Source organism: Lutra lutra, chromosome 15, assembly GCF_902655055.1.
Source record: "Lutra lutra chromosome 15, mLutLut1.2, whole genome shotgun sequence".
NCBI lineage: Eukaryota > Metazoa > Chordata > Mammalia > Carnivora > Mustelidae > Lutra > Lutra lutra.
In genome coordinates, this window is record NC_062292.1 from 19820938 (window position 1) to 19837790 (window position 16853).

The 16853-nt window shown below is 45.8% G+C and overlaps 1 protein-coding gene across 5 annotated transcripts in view; it reads left to right on the forward strand.

The window, feature by feature from the left end:
* Positions 1-16853, forward strand: part of RGL1 (ral guanine nucleotide dissociation stimulator like 1) — a 255851-nt gene that overhangs the window by 223940 nt on the left and 15058 nt on the right. For all 5 annotated transcript variants that reach the window (XM_047704124.1, XM_047704126.1, XM_047704123.1 and 2 more), the window contains 5 exons: positions 4711-4800; positions 7722-7808; positions 9135-9167; positions 10903-11024; positions 13705-13794. In XM_047704124.1, coding sequence (XP_047560080.1) covers positions 4711-4800; positions 7722-7808; positions 9135-9167; positions 10903-11024; positions 13705-13794 — 422 coding nt within the window. The remainder of the gene's footprint in view (positions 1-4710; positions 4801-7721; positions 7809-9134; positions 9168-10902; positions 11025-13704; positions 13795-16853) is intronic.

A 16853-nucleotide genomic window follows, 5' to 3' on the forward strand; every position in this document is an offset into this window, starting at 1 on the left:
CAGAGGCCAAGCCTGCAATTCCACATCCCATATGTGGACCAAGTTGCATGGAGCCATCAGCAATATTTATTGAAAGCCAAGTGAGCGCTGACTTCCAGAACCATAGGAAGGTAGAAGTGTAGCTTGGGTTGATTTTATTTCTCCAGACATTTGTTGAATGTCCAATATTCGTGAAGCATTGGAGCGGCCTCTGGGAGTATGAAGGCGATTAACCCAGAACCTGTTCTCAAGAATTCACCCTCTGGCTGGTGGTTGGAGGCACTAAATGAGAATAAGTAGTCAAATAAAGGTACAAATAGCAGGTTGTAAATGGTCAGCAGAGGGGCACATAGGCCAGATATTATCTTCACAGCCTTTCTACAAAGTAGATTTTATCATCCTTGTTTTGCACATAGCCAAGACTCAGAGAGGTAAGTGGCATGTCGTAAGGCACACAGCGGGTAGGTCATGGAGCTTGAGTGTGAACCCTACCTGGTGAGACTCTAAAACCTGTCCCTTCATCACACGGGCATAAAACTGTTTCTTCTGGCCACTTGGGAGTAAGAGTTAGGGTCGATCAGAGAAAACTTCTCAGAGAAGGTAAATCGGTAATTGAACAATCATCGATTGAGCATTCGCGATATGCCACTAAGTGGCCAAGGTGCAGCCACACCAAGGGCAGAGTCTCCGATCCGAAAGATGTTGAGTCTCACTGGGGAGGCAGGGAAGTAGACAATTATAAAATCGTAGGGTTTGCGCTACCCTAGCCCTCAGCTGGGCAGTTAGAGGGTAAGATCCTTGTCCATAGTCTCTATTTCTGTAAATTGGGGGTAATAGTATTTAGTCCACTGACCTCAGAGAATTATTTCGAAGCTTGACTAAGATAAAATATCTGAAAGCACTATGCAAATGTGATTCTAGACTTTGGCATGCTGTGTGCATGCAAAGCCAAAGGATGCCTCACAAATGAGAGTGAGTGAAGGACGGGATACGGACACGAGCTCAGAGCACACTTGGAGTAGGGGCGAAAGTCCAGTGGAGGTGGGGGCCCTAAGAAAAGGCATCTACCTGACACCTGTCAGTCATTCCTGTAAGGGCATCTGTTCCGGTCTTCCTGACGGTTGCTCTCCTGAGTCCTCCTCTTCCTGGGCTCTGCCAGGTACTCAGCCCGTCTCCCTGCTGGCCTGCAAGCCTCTTGCCGGCAGGAACTGGGTCGGTTTTGTCACTGTTCTAGCCCTAATGCCTGACACGGTGCCTGGGACGCAGTGAGTGGTCAGAAACTCTGTTTGACTGCATGAATTGGTGGGCCTTCGGAGTCACGGGATTTGAGAACCAGCCCCCTCTTAGCCCTTCTCGGAGCAAGGCAGTTTGTGCTGATGTCCAGCCCCGCATCTGGCCTACCTCATTAACCGCACACTAACCAGTGCTTGCTGAGATCGTGTTACTCCCTGCTTCACGTCCCCCTGGATTGCCCGACTTTAAATGGAAACTCATCTGGCTGGGAGGAGATGGCTTAGTGGTCTCCCTGTCCGGAGCACAAAGCTAGACTAACCGGAGCCGTATATTCAAATCCTAATAGCTCTGAGTCATCCTTCCAACGCAGATAAAGTCAGTGCCGTGCAACCCATTGCCTGGTGGTGGTGTTCTGGCCAAAACCTTAGAAGCAAAGCCGTATCTAGACATTAAAGTTCCCGTAAACCTTTCTTAAATGTAGAAGTTGGCCCTTGTGCTCTAAGTCAAATTTCTTCTGCATGGCTCCCCTCCCAAAGAAATGAAAAACTCGGCTATAAATTCCTATGGTCTGTGCATTATCATTATGAGGGTGTAACATTTGGGGCAGGCTGTATGTATATGTAGGTCCCTTTGTTGATCATTCTTCATATGACGTCTGTAATTCTGAGTGTTAATTCTCAGCATGTCATTAAAAAAAAAAAAAGGAATCAAGGTAGTTAGGGTCTCAAAAGAACCACTGAGAAAAACTGCTGGTCTCTGTTTTTAATATGCCATTCCTGGACTCACACTGATTTACAGTTGGATAATCTTAGTCTTAAAGACTGGTCTTCTCCTCTACTTCTGGGTAGATGTAATGTTCTACTTCTGTGATGTGCTAGCTGAGGCAACATAATAATTGGCAAAAATCTAAAACAAAAAAAAAAGCAAAACAAAACAAAAACCAAGGTTTTCATTTTAATTGTTGGGAAAAATGTTTTTTTTTTATTTTTTTGTTTGTTTTTATTTTTATCACAGGTTACCTTAAACCTGTGATAGTGAACTTAGATGACTCTGAGCAGGTGAATTGTAGAGTCCATAAATTTTTTTTAAAGATTTTATTTATTTATTTGACAGAGAGAAATCACAAGTAGGCAGAGAGGCAGGCAGAGAGAGAGGAGGAAGCAGGCTCCCTGCTGAGCAGAAAGCCCGATGTGGGGCTTGAACCCAGGACCTGGGATCATGACCTGAGCTGAAGGCAGCAGCTTAACCCACTGAGCCACCCAGGCGCCCCATAAATTTTAAAGCAGCAGGAAAGCAGAATGCCACCGAGTTGTTCTGGTCCTTGGGACTCTTGGATGAGAACTCTCCTTGGTGGAATTGATGTAAACAACTGTGAGAAAGGCCCAGGAATTTGGCTCTGGTGGAAACATATGTGTAGTGAAGCCCTAAAACACAGTCTAGTTGCTTTTGGAGCAGAAGCTTGTTGGGACTGTGAAGACCCATTCAAATCATTACCATTAACTTCTGGGCAGGAAAGTGTCCAACACTGAGAAAAATCCAGTGCCTACATCCATCTGAGGCCGGGGAATAGGATGGGTGAGGGCACCTGAACTCACAAAGGTAGAGAAAAGATGGGACTCAGGTAAGAAATTTTCACTAGAGAGAGAGAGAGGAGGACGACAGAGGGGGAAAGATATAGGGGGGGAGCAGGAGGTTGGCCGAAGGAGAGGGAACAATTTGGAATTCATCCAAACATAGGCAGTCATTAAGGATGACGTTTCCAAAGACCCAATTATAGCAAAAAACAAGAAGGTGACTTTGGCAGGAGAAAGAGACACTAGGAGCATGAGCGGGGCCAGAAAAGGAGTCAGAAGGAAGGAACAGCGTGATGCTGTCAGAAAATTTCCAAGGGGTTTCAAGGAATTGGTGGTCTGAGAGCTGCAGAGCAAAAACTTTAGGGCCAAGGAAGGAGAAAACGGACACCGTTGGATATGACAAATCATAGGTTTTGGGTTGCCACCTCATCTGGAAGCACTGCCGCTGGGCCGTGTCTTCAGTGACCCAGCCAGAAATGGAGTCTCACTCTCTCGGAATCATGAAGTCATGGAATCCGAAAGCCTGCGAGGCCTCACCTCAGGTCTTCACCCTCCTCCCAGCAAGGAGGCCATCCCGAGTGCTCTTCCTTTCCTTTTCTGCTATTCCTTGGTTCTCGGGAGCCTTTTAACTTGTCAGAAATGCTTCTGAAGAATTTGAGATCTGTCTTCTGTGACTTCCACACATGGTGCCTCTTCCAGTGACCACGAAGCTGGAAGGGAGCCAGAGGGACCCACACAGGAAAGGGATGGACACTTGCCTTTAAGTCAGAAGTGATTTCTCACTCCAAGCAAATTCTCAAAAACTGGGGAGGACTCGCCATCCCTTCGCCTGGGAAATGGCACGTTTTCGGTGGCTTTCATTCATGCCCAGGAAAAGCTATACGCAGGAGTACTGCTCCTTATCATCATTTGTGACAGGGAGACTTAAAGTAGCTTGTGAGTCATGTGGGTTCTGGACCCAGGTGAGGGCTGGTGAACGATAGGAGATCTTGGGGCCTCGCCGAGTGGGGAAGACCAAGTCTGCAGAAGACACTCTTGCGCCGCGCGATCGGGGAAGGTCACAGGTTCTGGTAACATCACGGACTCTGGGAAGACTGACCGAGGAAAAGCTACCAGAGCGCTTGTCCCTAACCGAGTTGTGAAACATGCCTCCCATCCATACAGTTCCTGGAAAATGAGAACTTAAAAGACCCTGAAACCACAAAACCCCAAAGCACCGTGTTCAGTCAGCAGACTGGAGTTTAGTCACCATCGCGGAAGAGTTTGTTGTGACAACGGGCAGGAGCAGACAAAGGGGAGCCGTCCATCCCCAGGCCCCAGGAGGAAGGATTGACTCGTAAGAGTCCCGGGTCTGAGAAAAGTAACTTGGGAGGATGGGTTAGGGGAGGAACATGGGGGAGAAAAAATAGGCAAAGGTCTGGCCTTCGTGGATTCGTGTTGTCCACGATACAGGACTTCCTCAGAAAACTTCCGGCACAGAAGTTTCATTTAGCTAAGAAAGAACCACAGAAAGAATCCCTTTTCCTTCACAGAGTGCTGGCACGTGTATTTCAGGCCAAGATCAAGAAATCACAACATGTCCTGAGGAGGAAGAACTCTTCATTTCCGGGGCATGTGATCAGTCCCGGAGAAACATGGGATGTGCAGAAGTGGCCTCTGGTTCTTGGAACTGCGGGCCTGGTATTGACCATGGATTTTATCACCAAGTCAGGGGTGGGTCTAACGAAGCAGGGGGAAGACGGGATCCCCCGAGGCCACTAGATCTTACTGCACACTGACTGCCCACCGCAAGCCCGCCAGGCATGGACATAATTCAGCCCGAGCCCGCTGGAGCCCTCTTGGTTCTGCCCGGCACGCAGGCCCCTTCTCTTCCTTCTGCTGCCACTCACCATCGCTCTCCTCTGTGTGCGCTTCTGTTTCTTAGGAAGGAACCTCAAAGTTTGCAAACCTAGACAGCAGTGTGAAAGAAAACCAGAAGCGGACCCAGCGGAGACTTCAGCTCCAGAAGGATATGGTACGTACGGCCCTCAGTCTTCCCTGAGGACCTGTCAGAAAGCAGCCCTGTGTGGGCGGCGGGGCTCCTGCGTGGCCCCAGCACCTTCGATCTGCAGGGCGCCCCTGCTTTCGAGAATGTTCTCCGTCCTTTATTTATTCTCCACAGCGCTGGGGGGTCTGTAGGAGACATCTGGTCACTCCCATTTGACCCAGTGGGACATAAACACTTATAGAGTCGCAAAGGATAGTGTTCTCTGGAACATTTTTTTCTTCTAGAGGTGAGGGGCGAAGTCTGCGGGAGGTAGACTTCCTTCCCTCTTGCTCTCTTCCTCCATCCACTCCTGTACTTAGAAGCTGCTGCTCCCTTGGCCTTGAGACCTCCTGGGCTTCAGTTCCCCATCAGAAATGCCTCCTGTAGTCGACTTTGGACACACAGTGGCCTAGGACATGGGTGCCGAGGAAAGAGCGTCTGTCTGTTCCCAGGAGGACTTGGTCTGTGTGCTGACAGACCTTGTCCTTTGTTCCAAACCCGCTCTCCATTTCCCAGCTTTCCACACTAATCCCAAGGACTAACCAACCTTTTTCTAGTTTTTCAGTATTTGAAGGAATACTGTACTTCCTTCCTTAAAGATAGTGACTATCTTTGGCTTTATCTTAAAGCTTTATTTTAAAAATTCTCCTTTTAGCATGGGAGGGGGGAAAACCAAAGAGAGAGGAAATTAGAGACTGACAACCTCTAGATCTTCTCATCCCTGCTTTGGGAGGATTTTCTCTTTCTTTGGAAGGCTGGACATAAATCAGAAATGTTGTGTTTCAATGATAGGACTCTTCTGTACCAGAAAGCCTATGAAACGTTTCACAGCATTTCATACTTTTTTTTTTTTGGTTGTTCAAAGATAAGTTAAAAATAGCTGCTAAAAAAAAGATTATTTTAGTTCAGGATGAGACCTTGTGCACATAACAGGGAAGGACAGACTGCGCCTGAGCGCGAGTCCTCGGGGTGAACCTCTCCGGTCAGTTCTGGCCAGCGAGACAGCTGGCCTCCCATGGAGCAACCTGGTCCTGCCCTGGCTGGGGCTGTGTTTTCTTCCAGAAAGTCCTAAGTGCCTGAAGGGAAGTGAGGAGAAGGTATCCACGGAAGCCACTATTTCTTTTCTCTTTAAAATGGTTAGAGCCTTGGGGTGCCTGGGTGGCTCAGTGGTTAAAGCCTCTGCCTTCGGCTCAGGTCATGAACCCAAGGTCCTGGGATCGAGCCACACATCGGGCTCTCTGCTCAGCAGGGAGCCTGCCTCCTCCTCCTTTCTCTCTCTGCCTGCCTCCCTGCCTACTTGTGATCTGTCAAATAAATAAAAATCTTTAAAAAGTAAAAAAATAAAATGGTTAGAGCCTCAGTGGCCTTACAGAGAATTGAGATGATCTCAAAGGAAATTTTGTGAGATGAATACTGCATATACATGCAATTAAAGTGATTCTACCTTCATTTCCAAGGGACAGTTTTAAAAAAAAAAATGAACTTTTTATGATGCCCTCAGCCCGTGTCCCCCATTGTCAACACCCCCTCTAGCCATGGCCCCTCTGTCAAGCCTGAGGCACCCACACTAGCCTGATACTGTGAATCAAATCCACACTTGATTGGGATTTCACCACTTCTGCCAGAGAACCCCTCTTTCTGCTCCAGGAGACCACGCAGTAGGACGCTATCCTGTCTCCTCAGGCCCCTCTGCTCTGTGAGAGTTTCTCAGTCCTCCTTGTTTCTCCTTACCTTGACGGTCTTCTGGAATACCATCCTGGTATCTTTAGAATGTCCTGCAATCAGAGTGCATCTGTTGTTTTCTGGTGAATAGGCCGAGGTTATGGATTTGGGGGAAGCATATCCCAGAAGTGGAAGTGCCATTCTCGCCACATCCTGTCAGTCACTGGTGATGTTAACCTTCATCACTTAGTTAAAGTAATATTTTGCCAGATTTTCTACTTCAGAGTTACCATTTTTTTCCCTTTCCCGTTTCTCTCCTTTGGAAGCCTAGCCCAAGAGGCCATTTTTTTTTTTTTAATATTTTATTCATTTGAGAGAGAATGAGATCACAAGTAGGCAGAGAGGCAGGCAGAGAGAGAGAAGCAGGCTCCCTGCCAAGCAGAGAGCCTGATGCGGGGCTCGATCCCAGGACCCTGAGACCATGACCTGAGCCAAAGGCAGAGGCTTAACCCACTGAGCCACCCAGGTGCCCCCAAGAGGCCATTTTTAAGAAAGATTTTATTTATTTGAGAGAGAGAGAGAGAGAGACAGTGAGAGAGAGAATAAGCAGGCCAAGAGAGAAGCAGGCTTCCCACTGAGCAGGGAGCCAGATGCAGGTCTCAGTCCCAGGACCCCGGGATCATGACCTGAGCCAAAGGCAGACGCTTAACTGACTGAGCCACCTAGGTTCCCCCCCCCAAGAGGCCATTTTAATAGTGACACCCCATGCTTTTGTGGTGACACTCTTCCTCAGTGTACAGTTGCCCACCCTTACCAATGATGAGGCCATTCCAAACCCCAGTAGTACCCACACACTCTGAAAGAGAAAAGCCAACCCTTGAAACTGCCTAAGCAAAATATGAATCCTCCGTGAACACTCTTGACCATACTTGTATGATCTCCTGGATTTGGGGCCTGTTTTCATAACTTTGAAAGTTAGAGATTAAGTGATAGAATTCCCATCCTTTTTAAAAATCTTAAAAATTTCATTCATGGAGGTTAACATTAATGGTCTTCTGTGGTCCTTCATTTTTTTCGAATGCTGTCAGGGCTTACCTGGCCATTCAAAGATGGCTGCCTTCATCTATGAATAGGCACTTGGCAAATCTAGCCAGCAATATGTGCATTTGCTCTGGCAGGGCGGCTCCTGAAACCCTTCTACTTTTTTAGTCATGACAAAGGTCGTTTGGCTGTGCTTTGCTCCTCAGGGTGTGATGCAGGGAACCGTGCCCTACCTGGGCACCTTCCTGACTGACCTCACCATGCTTGACACTGCTCTTCAGGACTATATCGAGGTGAGTTGTTTGCATGTGGTCACTTGGATACCCAAGAGAGAAGTTCGCTTTATTAGTGTCTGTTGAGCACCCGTTATGTACGCAGCCTTTGTTAGATGCTGTGAGGAATACAAATCAGAGTAACACCCTGAGTGACTCACAAGCCAGCGGAAGCTATGTCTCAAGGCCGGCAATGACTATGGAAGTACTCGGAATTCAGACAGAAAGGCAGTGAGAGATGGGGGAGGTCACAGTCCGTTCCAGGTGCGGGGATGGGGAGGCAAGTGATGGCAGGGCCTTGTAGACGAAGTTGATTCCAGAAAGTCCTTGATGTTGAGTAGCACTTGGGCAGGTAGGGCTGAGGGGGTGATGTGCCCTAACATTCTACTTGGTAAGATAGGGAGCTGGTCAGATTTGTGGATTTTTAATTATTCTTTTCTTTTTTCATATAATTACCTACCCTGAGGCACTTTTGTGTTTTCTCTCGTGTGCACGCTCTTTCTCTCTCAGAGGGAAGAGAAGTGAAAGTTAAGCTACCTGTCAGTAGCTGTAATAAAATACTAACTGGAAGAAATTTGACATTTGAAGTGAGATTTAAGGATTGCTTGTACATCTAAGTTTTCGTCTCCTCCCTGGTTCTCACATGTGATGAGTCTGCTTCTCTACTCTGTCCGAGTTAGCAGGCCTAGTGGTGGTTCTGCATGTGCCTCCCTCCAAGCTTGTCATAATGTTGTGGGCATTCATTTTGCATTTCCCGAGCTCTGTCTCTTCATGTCCTCTGCCTCAGCTTATCTCAGGAAACACTCATTAGCACTGGGGAATTTTGGGGGAGTGCCCAAGGATTTAGAAGTTATATTCAGCCTACTGAGAACAGGAGATAGGGGATGAAGAATTGAAACTTAACTTTTCATAATGCTATGTAGAAGCAACTTCCCTTTTGATAAACCATTGACAGTTTGGTTTCCAGTATGAGTCAATGACCATCTGTTTTTGTTGCTCTGGGTCAAGAAGTAAAGTGTAAATGGAACGTTTACTCAAGCTTTTGCCCTTATTGGCTCTACAGATGTATTTGGATTCTGATAACTTCGTTATCGTTACTATTTTAGTTGGTTTTAGACATCTTATGGGAAGGCTCTCTGCCGATCCTGTCCTATTAGAATTCAGAGAATGTTTTTCTTGAAGCAAACGGTGCTTCTCTTCCCCCATAGTAGCCAGAACTGTAGTGTCATTGATCATTGTGCCTTCAGCATCCCTGTGATCTATTGTAATGATTCATAAAACAACGTAGGGCTGTATTTCAAAGTGCCTTGGTTTGTCACTATTTTTTTTTTATTTTATTTCTTTCAGGGTGGGCTGATAAACTTTGAGAAAAGGAGAAGGGTAAGTAAAGGTCTTGGCTGCAGTGTTCCGTTTTACTTCATCTGGGTATGAAAAAAGACAAACAGGGACTTCAGGCTTTCTTTGTAGAAGCAAAAAAAAAAAAAAAGAATTTGCATTTATCAAGCACTTACATATGATTGTACCTTGTGTGAACCTGTGTATTAGTCCCCCAGAGTGCTGTGCAGTAGGTTTTATCTTCCTCAATTCCCAGATGTGGAGACCTGGCCCCAGGGACCGAGGGTCACCTGGTAGTGGAGCCGGGCTGCAAACCCCGTCCTGCTCCTGCAAAACTCATGTTTCTTTTAATATACAAATGGTGTGTTTAAATACATACTTAAATGACACAAAGGAAAACGAGTGAGCAAAGGAATGACTGAGGAAGCTTACTCATTCCTTCGTTCTTTGATTCTTTCATTTCCCAAATATTGATGGTGTACATCACATGGGCCAAGGTTTGGGGGTTGCTACAGAGAAAACCCAGCGCTCCCCACCCTCATAAACTTCACGGACCAGGACGAAGGTAGACAAGTCAGCAGTTATAATAAAACTGATAAGGGCTTGTGAGTGTAAGTCGTGGGTATCCTAGGAAGATAGAGGAAGGGCATCTATCCCCAGCTTGTGGGGTCAGAGAACTTCCAGGAGGAAGTGACAATGGGTTAAAACGAAGCCTTCGGGAGCCCACTAGGCTGAGCTCATTACTAACTAGATATGCTAAGATAGACAAATGTTAAGTCTTCTGTCCCCGGTAGTGTATACTTTCTTCTTTAGCATGATCATAAATATTCCTTGAGGATATCAAGACCAAGAGCTAAAGTCACTGAATGGAAAGCTGATACCCACGGAACCTGGCTGTTGTTGAGTTTCCTCTGTCGTGTCCTATAAAAATAAAACAAGGTCACTTACTGGCCTCCAGAGTTACCCATCTTTGTCCTTTAACATCAGAATCAGAGAGTACTAGATGGTACTCTCTTCCCTTTTAAGACTAGCATGTTAAACTTCTGGAAAATTTCAGCTTCAAACCTAAAGCTAAGGCTTATACCCTTTGCTGACTTAAAAAAAAATCTTTACTGAAGCATCTAAAGATGAATAGATAATTTTGGACATGATTATATACTTGCTTCTCTTGTGAGCTTTAAAAGATTTCGTTAAAGGATTTACTGGAGTAGTAAGAACCCAAGGATTTGGGAAATCCAAACATTGAAGTTTATGAGGCCCCTGACTGTTTAGATATCCAACCCTACCAAAACTTATTTACTGAGGGGTAAGGCTTGAAAAAGATGGCGATGGGCAACGTAGGGGCCTCCTGACGTAAAGTAACTTTTTTCTCTCTCTTTTAGGAAATAGAAATGGAAACTTAAAATATACTTTAAAAGTACACAATTTTACAAACTTAGTTTTCTGTCCCTAGAATGAAAACATAGAAGAGAAAAAGGGAGCCACTGTGGCCTTGGGTAATAACTAGTTTGGGTTGCTCTGCTAGCCTGTTTCAGTTGCATCGGTTTGCTTTTTCAAGGAGGACGGGAGGATTGACAAGCCTACAAAGCCTGCAGGGATTTGGAGTTAGAATTTTTAAGAGTTACTCAGTTCTCTTATTTGTACGAAAGGCAGGACTTCAGAGTCATCCTAGATGGTTTTCTCCATTGTGTATCCTAATGTGCTGTGTCTTCATGTTGAAAAGAGGGATATTGGATCGGCCTTACTGTATACTTTCTCTTTGGTGTTCTGTCTGCTGTAGGAATTTGAAGTGATTGCCCAAATCAAGCTCTTGCAATCCGCCTGCAACAGCTATTGTATGACACCAGACCCAAAGTTCATCCAGTGGTTCCAGAGGCAGCAGCTTCTAACCGAGGAGGAGAGGTGGGCATACGTGTTGTCCATCAGGGTGGAGCTACAGCGTTGGCGAGAGGAACACTACCGCCATTTCCTCATTGGGCCATTGTTTTCAGCAACTATTTAGTGAGCAGCTCCTAGATTCTAGAACCTCAGTTTTTGAAGGAGGGTGGCATAGCAGGAGAGGCTGGCTGGATGGCATTAGAAGGTGTGCTTTCAGATATTTGCTCTACCATCTGTCTTTGTAACCTTGTACAAGTCACTGATTGTTCCTGGTCTTCAGAATACTCATCCATAGTGTGTGTTTGTAAGGATTAAATGAGGTCGTATTTGGAAAAGTGTTGTTCACGTGCTGATTATCAACGTCATCATCGTCGCCACCACGGCCGCCTCCGTCGGCTCCGTGTTTGTCGTTTTTGTTCATTGGTACCAGCTTGCCAGGGAGCTTTCAGTTGGGAAGGAGAGACAGATTCACGAAGAATTGACATCTAGCAGGTAACAGAAGTACTACAGGATCCATGGGCAGGAACAATGTGGCCAAGGATGGGGGAAGTAGAGGAGATCATCAGAAAGCTGTGGACATTTGGACTAGGCTCTGAAGAGAGATAAGATATCACCAGGAGAACCGGAGAAGAACATTCTAGACAGAGGGAAGAACATGAGCAAAGGCTTTATGGCCTGACATGGTTGGCATTTGGAAGAACGGTGAGAACTCTGTTGTGGCTGGGACACAAGGGACAGGTTTCAAAATCCTGGTTGACAAGCACGGAAAAGTACATTAACTCCAGTGCCTTGAATGTCCACCCAGCAGGGGGGTCGTCTTACCCTGTGGTCTAGCAGATTAGACTCTGTAGGCCTTATCCGGCCCACCGCATGTTTTTATATGTTTAAATGGTTGGAAGAAAAAAAAGAGAGGGAGAGGAAGATTATAATATGGAACAGATACTTGAGATTCAAGTTTTAGTATTCATAAATAAAGTTTTATTGGAATACAGCCCATTCATTTACATCTTATTTATGGTTGCTTTCATGCTTTAAAGGCAGTTAAGTAGTTGGAAGCGACCATATAGCCCGCAAAGCCTAAAATATTTGCCATCTGGTGCTTTACAGAAAATATTTGCTAACCCCTGCCATAAGACCAGGGGATTTCCTTGAAAGTTTATCATCGGGGAGAGCAAAATAAGTATTTTGCCAATGAGGAAATTGAGATTCAGAGAATAACGGAACTAGCCAGTGATAAGAGTTTGGATTTAAATTTTGGTCTTCTCGACTCTACAACCTCAGCCCTCAATGTGGTTCATATAACCTCTGTACGCCTTGGTTCCCTCATTGGAAGAGAGATGATTTCTGAGGTCCTTTTTTTTTTTTTTTCTTTTTTTTAAATCCCAGAGTAGATTGGTCCTTTAACATTAAAACAAAACCTGTGATTCAGTAGTCATTGCTTGATGAAGACTTCTTTCTTTGCCATATAGAAAATAAGGCAGCTACTGCCTCTCCTTACATTTCTGATCTGATGGTCGGTGTGTATGAGTGACCTTCCTCCCTGTGTGTCCATCCTTCTCACATACGGAGCAGACATCCCATGACTAGGGATCCTGAATCAGAAAGTTGAGGATCATGATATCAGCTGCAATAATTAACTTTTTATCAGTTGTTTTAATTGACTTTTTTAAGATTTTATTTATTTGACAGAGAAAGATCACAAGTAGGCAGAGAGGCAGGCAGAGAGAGAGAGAGAGAGAGAGAAGCAGGCTCCCTGCTGAGCAGAGAGCCCGATGTAGGGCTCGATCCCAGGACCCTGAGATCATGACCCAAGCCGAAGGCAGCGGCTTAACCCACTGAGCCACCCAGGCGCCCTTATTTTAATTGACTTTTTAATGATTAGAGGAATCTTGCTAATTATATCCCATTTTTTTTCTTCCTCTTTATAACCACATCTAGAGCTTAATATTTGAAAAATTCATTTATCAGTGAATGCCCACATGTGAGCATGATACACATGATACATCATTAGGTTTCCACATAATTCACAGCTTACCAAGCTACCGTTGACCACACTCACCCTTCCACACCACCCCAAAGCCAGATACAGCCACTAGTCAGAGCTATGAGCTTTCATAAAAGACATTTCAAGTCACATATAAATCCCTCTTGTGCTTAGGGAAGTTCTATCTGCCTGGCATTTAGATGTCTGAATTTGGAGTCTTTTAAATTTAGGGTGTTTTAGCAAATAAAAATCATATTCAATTATCTTTACCAATAATATAACTGACTATGTCTCTTCACCAAAGATTAGATAGTTTGCAAAAGTCTCATCTTCCATTTCTCTTAGATAAAAAGTTGAGCACATGTACCCACATACACAGGGTAATGGGGGGGAAGTAGCAGAAATAATCTCCCCCCGGCTTAGTAGTGGTCAAGAAACAGAGTGGAGTTGGTCTTTGTGCTGCCAAAATGCACAAGTCCCTCTCTGAGGCATGCGGCACTAAAGGGGCTCAGTCCGTAGGCCAGGACGGGGATTAGGGCAGGAGGTGCCCAGGTAAATTTGTAACATCTGGTCATGAAGTCCATCCCCTCTGACAACATGGTGTATACATCTTTACTTCGAGCCATCAGAGACTTCCTCTAAAACAGAATCAGCAAGTTATGTGAATTTCAACCCGTTCTGTTCTCAAGCTCTGACCTCATCCCCCCTCCTGTTCCCCAGCTACGCCCTGTCCTGTGAGATCGAAGCAGCTGCTGATGCCAGCGCCACGTCGCCCAAGCCTCGGAAGAGCATGGTGAAGAGGCTTAGCCTGTGAGTGTCGCCCGGGGGTCCTGGGGCCCCCAGACGGTCCTGTTAGAGTGGGGGAGAGGAAGGATATTCAGTACCGCAGCCCTGAGCCAGGCCAGAAGTGAAGACTGGTTCACTCACCAGTTAAATAGTTGACGTTTGTGTTGTGAACTTACTAAATCTCTTCCTCCTTCTCCACTGTTCTCTCTGGTATGAACCACTGTCATCTGCTGGCCTGGACCACTCTTGCAACACTCTTAATGGGCTTCTGGCCCCGGCCTTGCTCAGTGATCCATTCTCCCCCAAATAGCCTGATAGTCTCTTAAAACATACACCAGATTATATTTCCTTGCTTCAAAACTTCCCGATGGTTTATTTGAACATAGCACCCAAACTCCTTATCCTAGCTTAGGAGGCTTTCATGATGTTCCCCCAAACTTCTTGACCACCTTCCTCCCATCCAGCCTTGCCCCTTGTTCTCTAGAATCCAGCCATGCCCATCTTGTAGCCATCCATCAACCACACCAGGCTCATTCCTGCCTCAGGGCCTTTGCACCAGACATTTCTTTGGTCTGACATGCTCTCTCTGTGGCTGGGTCCTTCAGATGTGGGCAACAGTGTCACCTCCTGAGAGAGCCCCCACTCTGACACTGCTGGCTGCCCTGTCCCTCTCAGTCATACTGGTTCTTTCCCGTGGTGGAGCATTTGCCACCGGAGAGCAGGAGCCTTGTCTATGACACTCATGGCTCTATCCCCCGCTAGGTACTAGGCATGCAAGAGACACTCCAGGGCTAACTTCCTAATACCTTCCTCCCTTTGAGTAAAATCAGGAATCCTTACTGTGGTCCTCAGGACTCTTCAGAAACTGCGGTGTCATCCCAGGCCTGCCTGCCCATCCCATATCCGTCTGTCCTTATCTTTCCTGGCTCGCTCTAGTCTGCATTCCAGCTGCACAGACCTTGCTGAACATGTTCAGTTGCCATTTCTTCTGCTGAGAACACTGGTCCCCCGATGGCTGGGGGACTCACTCTCACTCCCTTCAGACCTTTGTTGAAATGTCACCTTCTCAGTGAGCCTTCCCCCAGCCACTTTATTTGATACTCTAAGGTATCTGCCCTAGCCTATGGCACCCTCTCTCACCTGCACCTGCTTTGAATTTCTCCATTGCCTTTACCTACACGTGACGTGTACACTAGATTTATGAGCTTGTAGATTGACCTCGGTAGAATTTTCCATAGTGTCTTGCTATCTTTTCATCACTGCAATTATGGTGGAGAAAAGAACTCTCTTTTGAGATAACCCAAGGGCCTGACCAAGCCTTGTCAGCTGGTAAGATCGACACCTACACAGGGAATCAGGCACCCTGCGAGGTGACTCAGGGAATGCCAGGCATCTTGGTCTTCTGCATCAGAAATAATTAGAAATTTCTAGACCTGCAATGGCAGTCAGCACAGGTGGATCCAATCCTAAGTGCTACCACTTCGGCCTTCTTGCTTTTCCTTCCATGTCCTTATGCAGTAACTACTGCAGACACATTTTTATTTGACTGCTTCGCACTACCCCTCTCCACTCCAGCCATCCCTCTGTACTGTGCTGGCCACTCTAGGACCCCTGGGTCCTCTCTCTGCACAAACTCCAGGGACAGTCCCATGAAATCTGGGGGGAGCAGGGTCCTCAGGGCGCAGTGCTCTGCATAAAGTGTGGTCGACATTGAGTACGTGTCTCTCCTTGGTGAAATCTTGCTGAGATGCTTGGATTTAATGTTTGGTATCTGCAGTTGAGTTGGAACATTTGTCATGAATAAAACAGGCCACCATGTCACCCATCGTATTTCTTATACATATAAGGGTATTTGTATACCTGTCGAATTCCAAAATATTATATCATCTTAGCATTTTTTAAAATATGGTAAATGTACTTTTTGCTCTCCCCACATTTAATGACCCATTTTCCAAAGAGTTGGAAAGAATTTGGGGGTCTTTGGGGAAGGCATGTTTGGTCTGAAGGTCAGAGATGCCTAGTATTGAGTTAGAATTAACCTTTACAAAGCAGAACTGACCTCATAGAGTTGTACAAATGGAAGAACGTTCTTTCGTCTTTGAGCACATTCATTCTAAGCTAGACTCTCATATGACGGGCTGAGGACCACACATCCACAGCCTTCAGAGGTCTACTCAGAATTCATGGAGGAGTACAACAGCGGCATTATTTTTTCTCCTATGAATGGTGATCAGAGTTTAGCTCTTTCTCCTCTAGCCCCAGTGGTGCTTGGAGGTCCCAGAAAGAAGACAACATGGAAAACAGGACAAGAGGTGGGGCGGGGGCAGCTGGAGATGAGACAGAATAAAGATATGCTCCAGGTATTGGATCCAGGTAATGCCTGGAATAATGAAAAATCAAGCTTATCGTTTCTACTATTATTTTATACAGTCAGTGCGTGTTTGGGGTTGGCTGCATTTGCTAGTTTCTTTACATGTGTTGCTTCTTACATTTTACCCTTCCCTCCTTTTGCTCCTCTCCCTGTCATCTGTTCATGTAAAACCTCTCCGTCTCTGTCTGATAATGTCTTTATTTTGCACTCCCTCTCGGAATTCTTTTAGTTGGGTATAGAATTCAAGGAGGCCCATTCTTTTCACTCAGCACTTTGAAGACATTATTCCATGTCTTCTGACTTCATTTGTTGCTTCTGAGATGTCTGGTATCTGTTTACTTCCTGTTCCTTTGTATCACGTCCCCTACCCTGTTGCTTTTAAGAACTACTTTTGTCTTTGATATCCCCTTAGATAGATGAAATGAGGATTGGGTCTCATTTATCCTATTCAAGATGTGGTTCCTGGGTCTGAGGATTCATGCAGTTCATTAGGTCTGGAATCTTCTTAGCCACCATCTCCTCAGATAGGGTCACTGTCCCACTCTCTCAATTGTCTTCTCTTGGAACTCTCTTTACACACATGTCTGCATTTCTTATTCCAATCTCCATGTCTTTTAACCTTTCTTATTTCCATGTCTGTATATTTTGATGCTGATTTCTGAAGATTTTCTTCACATCTCTCATCTAGTTCACAATTTTTCTTTCCAGTGGT